We start from the raw sequence: 21,060 nt of genomic DNA, 5'->3' as shown, positions 1-21,060 counted from the left end.
TACATCTAGTGTTTTATTTCCAAATAAAAAATTGATAATTGATCAAAAAAATTCTAGGAATAGGAATAAAAACAACTAATATACATAAAAAAGATGACCCTATTCAAACAATCTTACAATTTGAGAAGTTTGGGAAACAATTGATATGTAAGGTAGCAGAATAACAATTTTAGATAGATAGAGCCACTGTGATAATTCTTGGCTCTAGGCAATTGATGGATACAGGAATAATAGATGAAGAGTATCCAACCCATCTCAGCACGTCTGCTGGCCCATATAAGCCTTTCACCCCCAGCCTAGCTTTGCAGGAGGAAAGTTTGTATTTCAGTGTTGTTTAGTTTAGTGGTCAGTTTTGTATGTCCTCCAACAATTCTACAGTCTCCACTCATGTGATCACAGCTTATTCTCAACTATTCTACAGTATCCTCTCCAGCTTATTTCTCCAATGATCCTGATTTATCCACCCGGGACTAACTCCTTGGTCAAGAGAAGTATGTAACTGACTGCTATTACCACCAAGGGGCCTCCTGGGAACTGTAAATCTACATTCCAAGGAGTAAATGTATCAAGCTTAGTTTCTGTCAGGTTTGAAAAGTGGTCTATAGCAACCAATAAAATTCTAGCTGTCATTTTGTAGAATGTACTAAATAAATGATAACTAGAATCTGATTGGCAACATCTCCACTTTTCAAACTAGACGGAAACTTCAGCTTGATACATTTACCCCCAAGAGTCTCCAGCCAAACCTGTGGTGAAACAGATTTGTCACAGATATGTTTGAAGAGCATTACTTGGGCAGATGTTGATGGATAGATTTACCTGGACTGGATGTTACAGGGGCTGGATGACAAAGTATTCAGCTTGGACTCTATTCAGGCCAGTGAAAGATAGAGAGGTGCAATTTTATAGAATGTTTCATTGTGTATAAATGAGCAGCTCCATATATAGCATTCATTTTTACAAAATTACAAACAAAAACATCACAAACAGTGGCAGCTTTGTGACGTTTTGAATGTTTGGCTTCTGTAACAAATATGTTTTTTTCATTACTAGACATCTACAGAATTGCTCATTGACTTTATATACGCTATATATATTCAGGATGATTGGGTGACCTGGTCTATTAGTGATTGCACCTCACAGTGAAACTTTTGCTTTTATTATAATACATTCAATCATTCACCACATGAGCTTGTTTACTGATCTCTTTTTTCTATGCTACAAATCATAAATATAAATGCTTTTTTTAAAAAAAAATCTGACCCTTTTATACAGCAGCTGTATATATCATAAAATTATTAACTAAAAACATAAAACACTTGATTTATTATATATGTTTAACCTCACAGATTGCAGCATCAAACATGTAAAGCTAGGTACACACTACACAGTTTTCATCCAATAAACGGCTAAATCAGCCGACATACGACCGCTCGTTCAAAAGTCGGGTCAGTGTGTGCAGTGACACGATGGTCGAAAGTCTGCCCAAACGGACGATTGTCGCCTCATTTGGTTGGTCGTACCGTTTAATATTTTCGTTCCAATCTCGTTTCCGTTGTGTAGTTTGTATAAACTTCCGACCGATCCACAACAGTGAGTACGAAATTACAGTCATTGCTCACGACAACATGGCTGTAAAAAGTCGCTAAAGGGACGTCCGCTCTTCCCTTTATCATCCTAAACAAGGCTAGTGTGTATGCAGTCCATGGACCAAGCGATCGGAACATTGATCGCATGTAAAATCGATCGGCATAAAAAGTTGGTAGAAAATTCTGCAGTGTGTACCCAGCTTAACTCCTACTCACAATAAGTAAACACACTAGAGGATAACAGTTTGTTTACTGTAATGCCTAGCTGTAATCATGTAAGCCACTGTAGGCACCTGTAATCCAATCTAGCCAAAACTGCATTATCCAAATTAACACACAGCTGCTGCAGTGCCACTTCTTGCCAGTAGTCGGTAATACATTGGCCTTTGTTTTTTAAGTTGCCTATTTATTGAGCAAAGGCCTACATGTTATATCTACCCTATTATATAAGTATGCACATGTTAGAAGCAATATTGCTGAAGACATAAGGTGGATCCTCTTTCTCCATGAAACTTAACTCCTGATTTTTGAATGTCAGCAATTGCTTGTATTTTGGAAACCATTTTCAGCAACACCACAATATGCCCACGGACAGAGAAAACAGGATATCTGCTATCGTTGAGTCTATTTCCTATTATAGATAAATATAAGCCATATAAACAAATCTGTCATGTCCTAGAAAGACCAAAGAATCATATTATAAAGAGTGACTCAACCATTTCAAAATCATACAACACTATGCACTGGGAATTGGAAATAGTCAGATTATACTGCAAAACATTCCAGCATTGCTGTTCTATTGGCTGCGGGCCTGGCAAGCGCAGATTGATAAAAGGTTTTATTATCCCTTTAGCATTAAACAAAACTGTTGCTCATATACATACTTATGCTTTTCCAATCTGTTGCCACACATGCTCCATTAGCTATTTTTACCTAATTATTCCAAAAGACCTTAAACGGGCTCCAAAAGGGTCATAACCTGAGCTAATTTCTGATTGTATATTCATTTAAATGTGGTCCTACAATAATATATCTTCTGCACTAAAAGCGAGAACAAAACTTTAAATTGCAATCACGAACAGGAAATTACATTACAATGCAACAAATACAAATAAATAGTCAATAGTCAGTAATATAATAATATTCAGTTATTTTTCAAGTGCTATTTATCAAATAACATAGGTATTTCATGCCAGTAGAATGTTAATATCTTGATGAAATGGAACGTTATATTCTAGGAATTCAACATGCTGTGTCTTTTTTTACTATTTCTACAAATTGCTAAATCCATGTTTGACATAGCTAAATGTTTCCATGAGTAAACCAGCAATACCCAGTAATGCACACTGCAAAATTGGTTGTATTCTCTCTAGAAAGAGTCCAATTTCCATAAGTTATTTCTCAGCAGCTGGAGCACACTATGAGGGGACTGAAAACCATGGGTTTGTTTTTTCTTTTAGCAATAGAAGGTCAGAGGACTAGCTCATCAATCTCTCCAAAAGGTGAAACAACATGTTGTTCCACAAAAAGAATATATAAAATAATCAAAAAACCCAGTCTGTACCTAATGGAAACAGATGGTAATATACATTTTATTTGAAGAAAGCACACATAGCTCTCAGCCTCAGACAAACATCCCTGCTATAACATGGTAGTGATTTATCAAAATCTGGAGTATTTTACAGGCACTGCTATTGATGTAAATCTCATTTATTTCAAACTGTATACATGCCCTCCATACTTATTAACCCTTTAGAGACAAGAATACGATCCATCATGTTCATTTAAATTGTAGATTTTTCATGTGAAAACAACAACTGGGAATTGCAAAATCCAATAGTATTAAGATTGTGTTCACATGCTGATGATTTATAATGATCAGTTTAAGCCTGCTAGCTGGTGTTACAGTAATTGGGCGAAATATCTGGATATCAGTTTTCATTCATTGGTCGTCCGTAAAAACATAGCTATTATTGTTAATAGTGTCAATAAAGATGATTATGGTTGTATCTGAGTGTAGACCAAAGTGCAGTAGTAAGTGGGAAGGGGTGTCATATGAGAACCTAAAATAATGCTGCAGCATAACTTATTGTACTGTGATGTAACATACTTGTACATTTTTTTGTCATAGCACCCCAGTGGCGCACGCAGGGGGGGTTTCTGGTTCTCCAGAAACCCCTCCCCTCCGCGAACCAACGGCACTGTACAGCAGCCGCGGCGCTGTCACAGAAGCGACCGCGGCAGTGCTGTATTGCAGTATAATACAGCACTGCCGCGGATGCTTCTTGACAGCGCCGCGGCTGCTGTACAATTCAGACTCGCCGAATTGGAGCTGCTGCGCATGCTCTCTCTCGCTCAATTATTATTTTTTTTTGGGGGGGGGGCGGAAACCCCCCCTTCTAAATCCTTTGTTCACCCCTGCACCCATATTTAGTCCCACAGATTATAGCTGCAAGGTGGCAATGATTGTGGGGTCATGTATTTGCTAAAGGTTGTCATACATGGGAAGATCAATGCATTCAATATGGACTGCAGAATATCTACAATAATGATCCTGAGAGAGAATAATGATTACAATGAGAGGAAATATTTCCTTCCCCCCAAAAATGGCAGTCAGATTACTTCAATGGATCAATAATCCCCATAATGTACTCTACTAACCATAGGTACATATACTATTTCTAGTAAGAAAGACATCCAATCCTTTTTTTAAATTCTCTTTGTGAATGTGCCTGCTTAACCACTCTTACAGTAAAGAACCCTTTATATGTTCAAGTTGAGACTGTTTTTCTTTAGTCACAACTGATGATACCTTGTCCTCTGTATTGTGTTTGGTAGGAAAAGTTAGTTAGACAAAGACTTATATTAATTTTGAATATATTTATACATATTAAATATATCAATAATGCTCCCTTTTCCCCAATGTAAACAAATCTAGTTTATCTACCCTCTATCATTTAAGCTTTCCTTCACTTTATTAATTAAGCTGCCTGCTTCTTAACCCATTGAGGTTCTCCTATAAAGAGGTGCCTAAAACTGCACACGGTATTCATGTGGTCTAACTAGTGGCAATTACCATGGTAATACCATGTTTGCTTTATGGGCATTTACCACTGATTTTATGCATCCCAGGATTTTATTTGCCTTGCATTACTCAGTTTTTGGTGAACTAGTAAATCCTTTTCCATCTCGGTTTTCATTTATGGTATTCCATTTAACTTGTAGGCAGCATATTTACTACCACTACCTAGGTCATACATTTACATTTATCTTCATTAAATTTCATTTGCCTTGTCACAGCCCAGTTTGCCATTTCATCTAAATATTTCTGTTACTATCCTCCTTTGTTAAATATGGAGACTTTACCTTCTAGGTCATCTACAAGGTCATAACAGAAATATTAAGAAAACACTTTTGCAAAATCAAATTTATTTGGATATACCAGAATCGGTTTGAAACTTACCTTCTCCTAAATAGTAAACATATTTCATAGGCCTGATTGTATTTGAGGTTACAGCCAGTAGGCGTTGGAAAACCCACAAGTAGCTGAATTCTAAACAATATACAACATACTTATGTACATCTTCAGGAAGAATGTAAAATGTATACATTTTAAAAAATACATTTTTCCAAGACACATCTTGGTAAAATAGATGTTGACATGCACACTTACGGTTGCTAGTTTTTGAACGTCTTCATCAGATGCTCCCAGTGAGGCAAGGCCAATCTCTTGGGAAAATTGGGAAAATTTTGGATCCGCAAGTAAAGGAACATGGCCAAGCAGTTCATGACAGGTGTCCCTAGTAAAAATAAAAATACATGAGCCCCAAAATGTTTCCATATGTATGAATTCATGAAAAGTAATTTTGTAAGACAACTGAAATATGCATGGCATCTTTTCCAATTTGTGACTACGCGTGGGCTGAATGGCCAGATCCTAAAGGGCACTATTTAGCTTAAGTCTCATTCTTTCACATGTGCCCCATAATCCTCTGACTCTTCTCAAAATCTTCCTTTCAGTCTTTTTCATGTGTAAAAATCATTTTACAAGACAATAGCTTGGTGTGTGGCCTAATGGCAGAGATGACATCAATGGAGATATTATCATCATCATCACCATTCATTTATATAGCTCCACCAATTCCACAGCGCTAAACAGATAATATTTGTCATTCCCATCAGTCTCTGCCCCATTGGAGGATACAGTCTAAATTCCCTAACTCACACACAGACAGACACTAGGGTTAATTTTGTTAGCAGGCATCCTACTAGTATGTTATCTGAGTGTGGGAGGAAACCAGAGCACCCGGAGAAAACCCATGCAAACACGGGGAGAACATACAAACAGGTAGGTCATGGTCAGGAATTGAACTCATAACCCATGTCAAATAAATCCTCACCCTGCTGGAGCCATGTTTCAGTACAGCAGCAGTCTGTACTTCACTCCCACTAAACCCACACATCATAAATAAATCATGATACTTTCTCTGCATTTGTTCAATTTAGTCTATAAACTCACCTAATTATGAGGTCTACTTATAAATATTGGGTGATATTGAAGATTTTCTATTGCTGTTCATTGCCCTATTTATGAAAAAAAGCTTCCTGGGGCAGCTGAGCGATGCTCAGTGCCCCTGTAATACTGGCTGGCAGAGTCTCTTTGTTACCAGGCCAGTAAAAGGTCCAGACTTGGGCTTCTAGTTCCAGATTCATAAAAATAAAATAGAATAATATATATATATATTTTTTTTTTTAAACGGAACCCTGGCTATTGCTATCCTACAACGGAACGTGTACTACCTCTGTCCATGATAAATAACCTTTGGGGAAGGTTCTCTGGAGGCACAAGGAGAGAGAAATTCATGACATTATTTGAATATACATTTATTTTCAATTGTTAATAGTTTTAAAATATGTATTTTTAAAATATATTTCTTTTTTCATTATTTATTTTATTATTATTATTTTTTATATTTGGAACTGAAAGCCACTGCGCATGTGCGAACCAGCTATCCAGGTCACACATACGCATATCCCCTGAACCTTACTGCTCCCAGACGGTATTGCCCCAGCGATATTTTATTGATAAATGATAGCGATAACAAATTCTCTACGCTATAAAGTCAATATCACTACTTTTAATAAATAGGCTCATTACTGTTAAAAGCTATTGCATGTAATTTAAAGATTACATTTTGCACAAAGTAGAGAATCATTTCGCTCAGTAAAGTTGCTAAAAAATACCAGCTGTTTATCAGCTTTGTGATGAAATGAACCAGATACTCTATGAAATACCTACCTGGTATCTGGTACATTAAACTGCAGCTGTCTGGGATTCCAAATGAGCATATTATTTTCTTGTAAAAAGATGCAATATTCTTTTTTTTGTCAGTAAACTTCAGATGTATATAGAAAGCAGAGATATATTATATACAAGATTGTGTAGTATGTTCTTTATCCATGTGTCACCTGTCTATTGGTGCAAGGCTACAGAAGGAACATGTGTAAATAATATACAGATAAATGCAATGCAACTGAACCACAAATATATGGGCACTTTGCTATTCACTTTCAAACATCCAATTAAATTTTCAAAAGCAATTTAGACATTAAAAGCGTCTGTTTATCAAACAATTTCAGTGGCAATATAAACATGGCAAATTGCAGTATATGCAAAACTATAACTAAACTCCAATTATTTGAAGATGTACTTCGATAATTCACTGTAATTCTATGGAGTCTTGATTAACCAATTGCCTCCACAGCTCAGAATTTGCATTCTATAATTTAGGGCAGAAAATAAAGCTAGTTAGGATAGGAATTTACATTAGCAGTTTAATTTAGGTTTCATTAGACCTTCTTGTCCACCTTATTGCTATGGTCCTAAATATATTCCTGAGCAAATATAATTTAATTTCTTAGTACCTAGGAAATAAATTATATTCCTGAGACACAGTTGCGAACCTCATCTTTATTTCAAAAAAGTGTGCATAACCACCCAAGGTGCTGATTATGTAGATTATATATACATATATACAGAAGAGGCTTAGTGTGTACACACAAACTCTGTGAATTATGAGCATATACTAAAGGTTTTTTTTTATAATGCGGTGCTATGTGCACACTTATGCTGTAACACATAGCAACTAATCAGATCCTTTCATTGCTGCCTAGAAATGAAATGTGAACTGATTGGAAGCTGTAGGTTACACAAATGTGTGCACATTGGACCAAATTCAAGCTCTAATCACAAGTTATCAATAAATATTAAAGGAATTGGTGCAGTCTGACAAAAATAATGCATCCCCACAATACATTTCTATTTGCATAACTGCACCTAGTTTTCCACCCCACAAAAACATAGTGGTGGGGAAGTTGAGAGGTGTTCTGATTCCTGCTGCTCTGAAGAGTGGTGCAAGGCAATTAAGGGGTTTGGAGGGGAGGAGTGGCCACGCCCCCGTCCTGGCGCTGCCTATCCAAATGTTGGGAGGAATGTAAAATTAAACTGTGCCTAGAGCTCCAACTAGAAATGTGACCGGAAAGATTAAAAATGTCACTTCAAAGTCCTAACTACTACCAATGATTAGAACCCCCATTAAATTTACCCCCACCAAATACTACTACTATTTAGTCTCATTTATGCCTTAAATAAATTATGAACAACGGGGACATAATGGGTCTAAGTCATTAAGTAAAGTAAAACAAAAAACAAATAGGAGTAACTTTGCACCTTGGCAACACCATGTTGCATTGGAGGCAGAGGTACATTTAAAATGTGAGGACAGATTTAAAGTTAGGGAAGGGCATGTCCTAGAACAAATTTAAAATTCAGTATAAACATAAAGCTATCAAGTGTTTGTGTGCTACATGAAAAAGCAGCCAGTATTTTCCTTATGTGTAGAATGATAAACTAATTTGCACCCCTTGCATTGTAACATGGTTTGTCCAGGAGCAAACTTACTCCTTTTTTGATTTACTTTCCTTAAAGACTCAGGTCCCATGTGTTCATTTTGTGTGTTTGATCATTTTTATTATAGGATATTTGAAAAAAGTGCCACAAGAGCTTTGACTCAGCACTCCCCTCTCAGCAGTAACATAGTTCAAACTTAATATTCCATGTATCCGTATCACAATACAAAGAACATATGGACCACCATTCATGACCAATTTTCTCAAATTATCTTTCCCCAGTGTGGCAGTGGATCTATGTTGTCCAACGGCAATGGCACTGTCAATGAAAAAGAAAAACCCAATAGATGAAAGATAAAACCTCCAATAGATGAAAGATAAATTGATAATTGTGTTCCATATGACTGATGAAGATAGCCAATAGTCAACAAACCTTCATGATATATTGGAGGCTTTATCTTTCATTGATAGTGCCACAGGATTGTAGAACATATTACAGGGTATTTGTGTGCTTATAAATACTTTGACCAAAGTGAAATGTGCCTGGATGGTGAAAAAACAAATACCATTGAAATTATAGGATGATTCCAGTTTACCAGCAACTTCTAAACACCTGTAAATAAACATCTAATTTTTCGGTGGGAAGGAGACTCTGCAGGCTCCTAATGACCGGGGAACACCCACTTAAATGTGTGCTCTCAACCCATAGAATTTAACTGAAATAGCTCATCTTCAAATTTAAATCACCTTTTTGCATGTAGGTGCTATTTACAGTACATTCATGCACCTGGCCTGCATTTAGCTAGGATCACTCTGATCTGCCCAGCTCCTCCCATTAGAAGATGTCAATGTACCTTCTGCAGATACCTATCTTGATACACAAATCTGTGCACCTTTTGTAAAAATTAGCACATTTGTAGAAGTACAGGTGCATGAAATTTCATAATAACCTATGCATCGCAGGTAAATAATTTTTATAACATTCATTATTTCATAAATGACCTTTAATGTGTTTATTGTTAGTGCTGGCATGGGGAACATTTTAAAGGAAAAAAAAGCAGGTAGCCCAGTGAGCCAGCCCAAAGTAGCCCACTATGAGACCAGCCCAGGGGGTGTGGGGTGCAGGGGGGGGGGGGCACATGGCCCTCAGCTCCTCAGCCCAGCCAGTTATTCACTGTTCTTAGGGACAAAAGAGGCATATGCTTTGGACCACCAAGTGACAGAGAGCCTGAACTAACACAGCTCTAATATAACCAGGACATACAGTATCTGATAATGAGAAGTTACACAATGTATTTCTCAACAGTAAAATAATTTATACATAAATATCCAGAATTACAGGCTGTCTATTGTCATCACCATTTTAACACATTTTGTAATGGTACATGGTGACAGTTGAGACTATGGACCTGAATGTGAATGAGGAGGGGCCTTGTAGCAGATTACAGTTGTAAAAAAAAAAGTGTTTTCCAAATGGTAATTGGGCCAGGAAAATTTAAACAGCTCCAACAGGATGATTTCCAGCTTATACTGGGGTTGTTGAAGCATCTCTGCCATGAATTGTCCATTCAGCTGAATGATAAGTTCCCAGGAGAAAGGTTTCAACAACGCTGCATTAGTTATAAGAAGACACTCCTGAACAGGACTAAGAATAGCCCAAAGATAGAGCAAGGTTATTATTTTTGATTTCATTATTATTTTCAAATATTTGTGTAAATTACATTATTTGGTAGTAATACATTCTGCTGAGATATAAAATAAGCTTACTATGTAATATGAAATCTGATACATTAATAAACTAATTTTTATGCCAAACCTGGGTGATATCATAGAAGCTATTTATGATGTAAGTCGGTGACATGATCAGCAAAGTCAGTACCACAAGCTGCCTAAATGTTATATTGCACAAAGAGATTTTATACTAAGTAAAATTACATGACTGTTTTTGTTTTGTTTTTAAAAAGTTACTGCCTTAAAATGTTTTAGATATAGTAGATTATCCCAACTTGTGTTCCCAGCAATAACTGTTGTGAAGCCAAATACATTTTTTATAGTACTATGTGGGTGATCTTCAAAGAGCAAAGGAAATTTGGGATGCAGTTTCAAGTTACCTTTGTGCTTTGTAAGAAGAACAGAATGTTGTACGGTGTTAGCCAGTACAAAAGGTTCGGTAGTAGATTCCTTTGTGTGGTTAAAAAGATACCCCAAACATTATTAAAGTGTTACCTTTAACTACTAACCAGAAAAAAAATGCAAGCTTTCGGGGCATTCATTTTCTAAATTGTACTAGAAGACTTAACACTTACCTTTATGTATGTATAGAAACAACCTATGGCTTCTTATGTATGAAAAACAGATATTATTGGAAGCTATAATTGTAAGTATTGAATGTCATGGTTAACAAGTTGGATGTTTGAACATGTATGAACATACAAAGGTGCATTTAAGACCACAATGTTTCCACACCAGTTTGAAAGGAGTCTCACGTAATTACTCTGGGCTATTAGAGCAGTGATAGGCAACCTGATACTCCTCAGGGGCCACATGGACGGCCCTCTAAACTCCGAGGGGGCCGCACATTACCCGTAATCTCTGTAAAAAGCTATAACAATACATTTTATAAAATTAAAGAAACAAGCACCTATCTGTATTAACATAGCAGGCATTTAAAACAGGTCATACAAGTTATAATAGACAATCCTAGGGCTGCCTGTTGCCCATCACTGTATTAGTGGGCCCTGTTCCACATATCATCCATTTATCTGCTGTATTTACTTGCCTCCACTCTCCTCCTCACATCATAAAGCTGCCTCTGTCACATAAGGTTCTGTCCACACTTACTCATTTAGTACAGTTTATTGCTTCCCACAAGACCAGTACATTCATCTCTACTAGAGATGCTCAGGCTCGGTTTTCTGAAAACCGAGCCCACCCAAACTTAGGGGATCCAAGTAGGCCCGTGAGCTGGCTCGCTACTTTCGCGCGTCCTCAGATCTGAATCGAGGCAAAACATCATCGTTGCGTTGTCGGATCTCCAGAAGTACCTCCCTCTCCAGGAGATCCAGTGCCATTGCTCACACAGAAACAGGGGTAGCAGTGTTCTTGTCACTCTCCAGTCTCCAGTGACATTGCTCAGTGCCATTGCTCACACAGAAACAGGGGTAGCAGTGTTCTTGTCACTCTCCAGTCTCCAGTGACATTGCTCAGTGCCATTGCTCACACAGAAACAGGGGTAGCAGTGTTCTTGTCACTCTCCAGTCTCCAGTGCCATTGCTCAGTGCCATTGCTCATACAGAAACAGGAGGGGTAGTCCTGTTCTTGTCAATTGACAAAAATTGACTGGAAATGATTGGAAATTAATGTTATTGAAGTTAAAAATAATGTAGGGATAAAAAAAGAGCCAAGTTATGTCATTTTAGCAAAAAAAAAAGGTAGGGATCTTAGAAAAAAAATCGGGATCCAAAAACAAAACACGCAAGGGCTTTTTTGCCATAACCAAAATCAAAACACACAGTTAATCCAGTTCCAAAACCAAAACACGGGGGTCAGATAACAGATCTAATCTCTACTGATCTGATTGGCTACAAGTTGTTTTGTTGTAGCCCACATATAAAACTAGGGAGACATGCACATCCAGGAGAATAACATTTATAACAAAAGTTTTTCTGATCTTATTCAATGCATTATAAAAATAAATAGCTACCAATCAAATACATTATTCTTATCATATAATTATACAAAACACAAGGCATTCCTGGTAGCTGCACTCCTATATAATGTGATATGAGCAAGAATCATCACATGGTTGGAAGGGCAACCAGAAGAATGTAGAATGTTATTTGATATAGAGGTACATATGACAGCACAATCAGTTGATTTCATCTGATGCTATTTACAAGATAACACTCTGATATTATAAAAAGTGTTGTCCATAGCAACCAATCAGATTGTAGACACATTTTCTAGAATGTACTAGATAAGTGATAGCTACAATATGATTGGTTGCTATGGCCAACACCTATACAATTACTCTTTAAAAGTTTTGATAAGTCTACCCCTTAATCTCTGTTGAGTTTGACTCCCATATATTAGGGGTGTGCACCGGCCACTTTTGGTGTTTTGGGTTCTGATTAGCTTGAGGTTTTGGGTTCTGATTTGTTTTGCCAAAACACCCCACGAAAGGTTTTGGTTCTGATTTTGGGTTTTGGGTTCTGATTTTTTTCTAAAAAAGCATAAAAAGTGCTAAAATCCATATTTTTTTTTTTTTTTCACTCCTACACTATTATTAACCTCAATAACATTCATTTCCACTAATTTCCAGTCTATTCTGAACACCTCACACCTCACAATATTGTTTTTAGTCCAAAAGGTTGCACCGAGGTAGCTGGATGTCTAAGCTAAGCGACACAAGTGGGCGGCACAAACACCTGGCCCATCTAGGAGTGGCACTGCAGTGGCAGACAGGATGGCAGTTTGCATGAGTTTGCTAGAGATGCAAGATGGAATTGTCCTTGAGCCCTCCCACCCACCCTGATGTTGTTGAAATAGGACATTCGCACTTTAACAAACCAATCAGGAACAGTGAACGTAGTTTAATCTCTGGTACTAATATTTCTGGACTGCAGGAACAGTGAACGTAGTTTAATCTCTGGTACTAATATTTCTGGACTGCAGGAACAGTGAACGTAGTTTAATCTCTGGTACTAATATTTCTGGACTGCAGGAACAGTGATAGTAGTTTAATCTCTGGTACTAATATTTCTGGACTGCAGGAACAGTGAACGTAGTTTAATCTCTGGTACTAATATTTATGGACTGTCTAGTGAAGTGGAATCTCGACGGGATTTGGTACCGGGGACACAATACCTCCATCAACCGTCTAAATCCCACTTCACAGATGGCGGACACCGGACGCACGTCTAACACCAACATAGCTGTTACTGCCGCAGTTATCCGCTTTGCCATAGGATGACTACTGTTGTACTTCGTGCTCATGGCAAACGACTGTTGTACGGTCAACTGTTTGGTGAAAGACGTAGCTTTCTTACGACTTCCCCTCTGGGAAGAAGACTGACTACCAGCAGCAACAGCAGCAGCGGCAGTAGTAGGCGTACCGCAGCAACATCCTCCGGAAGAATCCCGGATTGAAGAGGACTCAGTCATGCCGGTGACATGGCCTGCAGGACTATCTCTGATGGAGATCGTGGAGGAAGTTGACGAGGAGGGTGTTGCTGGTGTGTATACAACAGGAACAAGGGATTTAGGTGTCCCTGGACTGCTGACGGTCCTAGCCACAGGTCCTGAACTAAACACTGAATTATGAAGGTTCTTCAGGTGACGTATAAGGGAGGATGTCCCTAGATGGCCAAGATCCTTACCCCTGCTTATTGCAGCTTTACATAAGGTACATACATTTGTTGTCCAGATTGGGATAGAAATAATTCCAGACCGAAGAGGTGGATTTATTGGTCTTCTGGCCATGCATGACGATGGGCTTTTTCATCCCATGGAAAACAACTGTTTCCCCCCCTGGTGCCTCATTTAAGATAACCACATCAGCATCCTCCTCGTCAAGTTCCTCCTCAGCGCCAGCTACATCAATATCCTTCTCCCAGTGTACAACATTGACACCTTCGCCAAATCTGTAACTGGACTGTGGGTGATCCTTCCAGCATATGCAGAGGGCGTGCTGCAAATGGTGGAAGGAGCCACCTCTTCCCGTACAGTGATGGGAAGGTAAGGCTTCACAACCACCAACACCCTTGGACTCGCCTTGGGGATTTGTAATGACATCTCTTTAGAAGGCAGAGTTGTTTTCTGTGTTGTTGCTGACAGCATAACTCTTTTAATTTTTTTTGAGGGGGGGGAGGAGGAGGGCTTAGATCCTTGGGTGAAGCTGAACCACTAGTCATGAACACGGGCCAGGGCCTAAGCCGTTCCTTGCCACTCCGTGTCATAAATGGCATATTGGCAAGTTTACGTTTCTCCTCAGATGATTTTAATTTTCTTTTTTTGCTAATTTTAGTGAACTTTGGCTTTTTGGATTTTACATGCCCTCTACTAGGAGATTGGGCATCGGCCTTGGGAGACGATGTTGATGGCATTTCATCGTCTATGTCATGACTAGTGGCAGCAGCTTCAGCATTAGGAGGAAGTGGGTCTTGAACTTTCCCTACTTTATCCTCCAAATTTTTGTACTCCATTATAGTTAAATCTCTGGTACTAATATTTCTGGACTGCAAGAACAGTGAACGTAGGTAAATATTGCAGTACTAATATTTCTGGACTGCAAGAAGAGTGAACGTAGGTAAATATTGCAGTACTAATATTTCTGGACTGCAAGAACAGTGAACGTAGTTAAATATTGCAGTACTAATATTTCTGGAATGTAAGAACAGTGAACGTAGGTAAATATTGCAGTACTAATATTTCTGGACTGCAAGAACAGTGAACGTATTTTAATATTGCAGTACTAATATTTCTGGACTGCAAGAACAGGAACGTAGGTAAATATTGCAGTACTGATATTTCTGAAAATGCAAGAACAGTGAACGTAGGTAAATATTGCAGTACTAATATTTCTGGACTGCAAGAACAGTGAACGTAGGTAAATATTGCAGTACTAATATTTCTGGACTGCAAGAACAGTGAACATATTTTTATTTTGCAGTACTAATATTTCTGGCCTGCAAGCATAGTGAACGTAGGTAAATTTTGCAGTACTAATATTTCTGTACTGCAAGAACAGTGAACGTAGGTAAATATTGCAGTACTAATATTTCTGGACTGCAAGAACAGTGAACGTAGGTAAATATTGCAGTACTAATATTTCTGGACTGCAAGAATATATTGCACTAGAATTTTTTTTATACTTTTTAAATAATTTTTTAATATTTTTTTTAAAAGATTTTTGTATAATTTTTTTTTAATTATTTTTGTAGAATTTTTTTGTTATTTTATTAAATTTTTTTAGGATTGTTTAAAAAATTTAAAATAACTATGGACTTAGCAGAACAAAGCACAGGACACAGCACCACTGGACTCAGCAGGACAGAGCACTGGACAAAAGCACCACTGGACTCAGCAGGATAGAGCACTGGCCAAAGCACCACTGGACTCAGCAGGACAGAGCACAGGACAAAAGCACCACTGGACTCAGCAGGACAGAGCACTGGCCAAAGCACCAATGGACTCAGCAGGACAGAGCACAGGACAAAAGCACCACTGGACTGATCAGCAGGACAGAGCACCACTACAAACTCCAACCTCCCTCTTCCCTGATCTAAGCCCAAATGAAGATGGCGGGCACAAGCGGCGAATTTATGCAATCCGAGTCTCGCGAGATGCGACGCGAGACTTGGCCTTTGTTTCGGGGTTTTTTGCCGCTGGAAATACCCGAACAGTGCTCGGATCCCGTCGGATCCGCACTGTTCGGGTGGGCCTGGGTTAGCACAATCCGAGCCCGCTCATGCCTACCATATATGTGTTGCTTCTTACTGTTGGCACCACAAAATCTAATTCTGGCCAGCTTGCTCACACTAACATCAATTACAGTTCAGTTGCCATGCACTCACCCACACCCTTCTTCACTAATGTAAGACTATATATATATATATATATATATATATATATATATATATATATATATTGTATATGTTAGACAAAAAGAAAGATAGGGAGGGACAAAGAAAGGTAGAGGGAGGCATGGAGAGATTGAGAGAGATATGTTTTAATTCCCACTTCATAAATGGCAATGTGCTTATTGTGTTATGGATCTGTGTAGAAAAGCTTTTTCTTTATAACTAACATTCAGCTGTCATCAGAAGATTAGGGACAGCCCAGCACTTAATGAACAGGGGCCACACAGTGTGATCATAGATGGCAATATTTGCAAATGGTTTCCATGGGCACTGACTGGATATCTCTAAGCACAATAGGGCCCATTTAGAGATGACACATTCGGTGGTAGTCAGTTTAACGGTACTGACTACCCCGACACCGAAGAAAACGACATGAGGAGTCCGATTGGATACTACAGCAACCTGCAAAAAAAACTACTTAACAGGATGCAGATGACTTGATGGGACGACACGCTCTGTTGCCGACTCTACTAAATGATGTCATCAGAAACCGCAACTTGTCTTAAAGCGGCGATGGACTGTCATTTATGTTGTGTAAGTATTATATTAGGGCTTAGGGTTAGGGTTAGGATTAGGGTGAGGGTTAACCCTAACCCTAACACTCCTCCCCCCACTTCCTTTTGAAATCGAGAAAACTTTCTAAATATATTTGTCAATAAATATATTTTAAAAATAAACAAGAAGAAAATATACATTTTATGCAAAAATAAATAAATAAATTGACCTACATCCAACACTAAATGTTGGATGCATGATGCGCTGTCTTGGTCAGAGTTTCTTTCAAATGTTGTATCCAGTGCCCCTTTATGGTGTAAATGTTTGCCAAGAACCCCCATACATTGTCTATTAGTTTATCCAAAGTACCCCCTTAGAAGGTGTAAATGTATCACAAGGACTCTTGAATTTGTAGAAATGTTTACCAAGCAACCTTTTGCGTCTTTAAATAGTTAATAATAAAATAATACCTGTTTTGCTTTAGTAATTACTTCTTTATTGAACGTCTAGTTTTAGTTTCATTTAACTGGCCGAAGTTCTGTATGAATTTGTCTAATGTACCCTGGGGGTACATGTGCCGTGGGTCAAGAAACTCGGGACTAGGGAGACATGCACAACCAGGGCTGCCACCAGAAATTGCTTGGCCCAGTACAAATGTAACAGGCAGGGCCCCCCTCCTACATTTGCCTCCCCCCACCCCATTCTCTACAGTCAACCTCATCCCCGGTTCCTTCTAACCCCTGCAGTAGTTTACTTACCTCTCTCCATTCTTCTTGCTGTCTCCTTTCGGTTCCTCTCTATTGACAGCAGTGTGACGTTATTAATTACATGACGTCAGCGATGCTGCAGGGAGCCTCTCTGACTTGTCGCGGCTCTCTGTCCGGGAGCCAGGCACCTGGGTGGCTGGGACTGGAGTAAATGGCGACAGCTGTGGGGCTTCGACATCTTGGGAGTGTAGGCAGACATGCTGCCTACATGGAGGCCTGCAGCTGCATCCTTAATTGCACACAGAGGTCTTTCCCCATACCAACTCTCACACCTCAGGAGCAGCTGCTGCCTAGAAATCATGCCCGCTACCTCCCTTAGTTCACTGTGGAGGCCCCCTCCCCTAATAAATTTGTTTGGGCCCAGGGTTGGTGGTGCCCCACTCTGCTCTTGGGCCCCATACTGATGTACTTCCTGTACCCCCCTGATGGCGGCCCTGTACACAACAATCCCCATTATGACATGGTTAGTGAACTTGGTTAGAATGTAATGTGTAACAATTTAAATGTACAGATTCATTAAATATTATCTTTCAAAATTCAGAAAATTAGAATACACAATGATACTTTGCAGCCAATATGCAGATGAAGGGGCACAAATATGTAGTTTAATACAGCTGAGGAACAGCGCAAACCCCTCTTTTGAGGTACCATGTCCTCAATTTGTGCAAGTGCTTAGATTTGCCCTAAAGTGCATAGGTTTATAGAGCAAGATGGTAGCATTAGTGGAGGTCTAGACGTTTGCACTTGCTGATAGGAGGAGTTCAAAAGGGCGAGGGCATTCATTGCAATGTAGGGAGTATCAACACACATAGTTTTATTTAGCAGTGCAAAATTGAAATTTCAATTTGTTGAACAAATATTAAAATGAAATAAAAAGGGGGTGATTAATTATGTTCTGGGTGTGCTTTGTGGCGCGGAGGAATGTACAGCCATTTCCTCTCTCCAATAGGACTTTTGCACCAGATTTGACCTTACAGAGGTCGAGTCTACTCCTAAACTTTGGTGGCTGTTTAAGATGTGGTAATTACAAACGTAGGTGAGGGTAATTACATTGGTTGATACATGGAGACATTTACACCTCTCCATAGCAATAACAGTGAGCTACAAAGGGAATGGTTTTAAAGTGGTAGGAGGTTGGACTTTTCATCATCATCAATTATTTATAAGGTACCAAAAAACTCTGCATCACTGGATAGTCAGTATAACAAATCATACAAGAAATAAATCATACATAAAAACACAACAAGGTCATACAATTGAGACAGAGGGTAGACAAGACCCTGCTCTCATGAAAGTTGTCAGATGACGTTTACACTTTTGCCGATTTTTCCACCTCTCCACACAGAGCTTCTAGTTTGCAGGGTCATATCACGAGTGTGGAGGACACATGCATGTGTGTGCATGTGTGTGCATGTGTCTTTTACAAAGTAGGCACATTTAAAGGGAATTCAATTGACCGTGCTGTTCAGGAGAACAATGCGATCCGCGCACTATTTTAACACAGATTTTTTTTGTCATGGCAAAAATCAGTGTTGAAATTACCGTACTGACGGTAATAATGCGCACTATTACCAAAGTAACGATAATAGTGCGTTCTCATGAACAACGGGGTCAATGAATTCTCTCCTTAGTGTACATATTTATTATCCAAATGTGACAATGTGTCAATATTATTAATATCAGCATTAGCATCCCATTTGAAATGGTCTGCTGCTTCTTCATAAGCAGAGTTCAGAGCCTATTGTCTTCTTTTTAATAAAATATCTTTTTGGCTTACTTCCAAAAATGTATAAAGTACTACAGCTGACTGCACAAAACAGTTAATCCAAATCATTATCTTCTTGGAAGACAATAAGATTTCAGACAAAAGTTGGAATCTTACCCACACTAAATCCCAAAGGTTCACTCTAGGCTTGAGTGTTCTCTTAAATTAGTTTGTAGATGCAATCTAAAGAGAAGAGTCTATAACAAGTGATGCACGGGCACTGCCTTCTGTACAAAAAAAATAACTGCATGTAGAAAAAGAACGTGAAACATGTATTTTCTTAGTCAAGTGAACCCAACCTTTATTGATTTTCTTGGATAGAAAATGACAGATGTTGTTCATTAGGCATATTGTGCACAGAGGAACCCTTGCATAATTGGATGTGCTATAATTTAAATGCTGCATCCTCAGCTGCATATTAATCTCCATAGCCTAATTCATATAGCTACAAAAGAGAATGACAATATACTTACGGTTCAGGTGTGTAAAGTGGATCTGATCCATGTCTGATGTATTGGGTACAGTGAAACACTCTATAGGCTAGTCCAGCTAAGAAGTCTCTTGGAGAAAGATAGCCAGCTACAGGCCGTACTGTGAATCCAGATCTTTCTGAATAAAAGACAAAACATACTTATTTGAGCATTCATCAAGGGAAATGCTGCGGAAAAGACATTCCACAAATGTTTCTTACTAAAACAGGGAATAGAAAACATCGAAATTATCGTATTAGGACTGAAATATGGCTCCCTTGCAACACGTGCATCTGCATATAAAAACATAATACATTTGCATCCAGTGGCGCTGGAAAGGCCTCCAGTCTTTTATGCTTTTCCATTAGCATCAAGCCCTTTAGTTCCTTTGCCACCTAAAGTTGTGGTGAATAATAATGTATACATCAAAACCCTTCCCCTGGGCAGGGAAACATAGAAGGCCACATGCATTTTCTCCACACTAATTAAAATAATCGGAAGATGTAGCAGAGAAAAAAAAGATACCACAGGAGCTATTGTACATAAATATATACGTGCTAGACTCTAAGGTGGTTGGTGCTTGCATAATAGACATGAAAAATAAAGATTAAAAAGCTAGAGGAATCTAATATAAACTTCCTTTTGTGAATAGAATCTTTTTGTAAGCATTAAGAGAGGAACGCAAGCGTAAACATACCTGAGAGATTGAATACGTCACAAGCAAGTGTACATATATATATATATATATATATATATATATATATATATATATGTATGTATGTGCATACACTTGCTTGTGACTTATTCAATTTCTCAGGTTACGTTGCCGCTGTAGATGAAGATGCGTCCAGATGTGAATGAGTAAATGTGTCCGCTTCGCAACAGACACACCCCTCAGATACCTATGTCAAACTTGGACAAAAACCTTTTAGTTTATTAGTTACAAGCACAAATGCTATAAAGCATCTTTTGAACTTGAATAACCTAGCTAATACAGAGCAGGAACAACTCCCCGACTTGCGTATAAAAAAAATTGTTTTATTTTTGCTACAACAACAGCAATTCCTAATCTATGGCTAAGCTACTACCAAAATCTCAATAAGCGTCTGTGAGTCATTCGCCAACCTCAAATTACAAGCGATTCACTAGTTCAGGTGTTCGTCATCATACACTTCGTACACCTACCTTTGATCGCCTGCAAATAAAACTACTTTTCAGCCATATCTGTGACTACGTACTAGTCGGAATCTGCAATATGTTAAACACGCCCTTACTGTACATTTCCTATTTTATAGCAACCCTTTTCTCCCCCGTCACACCTTTTTGACCATAATGAGTCGTAAGTGCCAAAACGTCACAGGTCTTCATAGCTGCAGTTGCGTGCATCCACTTTCTGCGCATGCACAGTGCAAAAAACACAAAGAT

General features: G+C 38.6%; 1 protein-coding gene across 2 annotated transcripts in view; it reads right to left on the bottom strand.

Annotated features, from left to right (window-relative positions):
- Positions 1–21,060, bottom strand: part of TPH2 (tryptophan hydroxylase 2) — a 292,829-nt gene that overhangs the window by 170,887 nt on the left and 100,882 nt on the right. For both annotated transcript variants that reach the window (XM_075209533.1, XM_075209534.1), the window contains exons 7-8: positions 19,639–19,774; positions 5,263–5,389 (exon numbers count right to left, since the gene is read on the bottom strand). In XM_075209533.1, coding sequence (XP_075065634.1) covers positions 5,263–5,389; positions 19,639–19,774 — 263 coding nt within the window. The remainder of the gene's footprint in view (positions 1–5,262; positions 5,390–19,638; positions 19,775–21,060) is intronic.

Source organism: Mixophyes fleayi, chromosome 4 (assembly GCF_038048845.1).
Source record: "Mixophyes fleayi isolate aMixFle1 chromosome 4, aMixFle1.hap1, whole genome shotgun sequence".
In the NCBI taxonomy this organism is placed as follows: domain Eukaryota; kingdom Metazoa; phylum Chordata; class Amphibia; order Anura; family Limnodynastidae; genus Mixophyes; species Mixophyes fleayi.
Note: the sequence above shows the minus strand (reverse complement) of the source record. Positions and strands in the feature narration are given on the sequence as shown.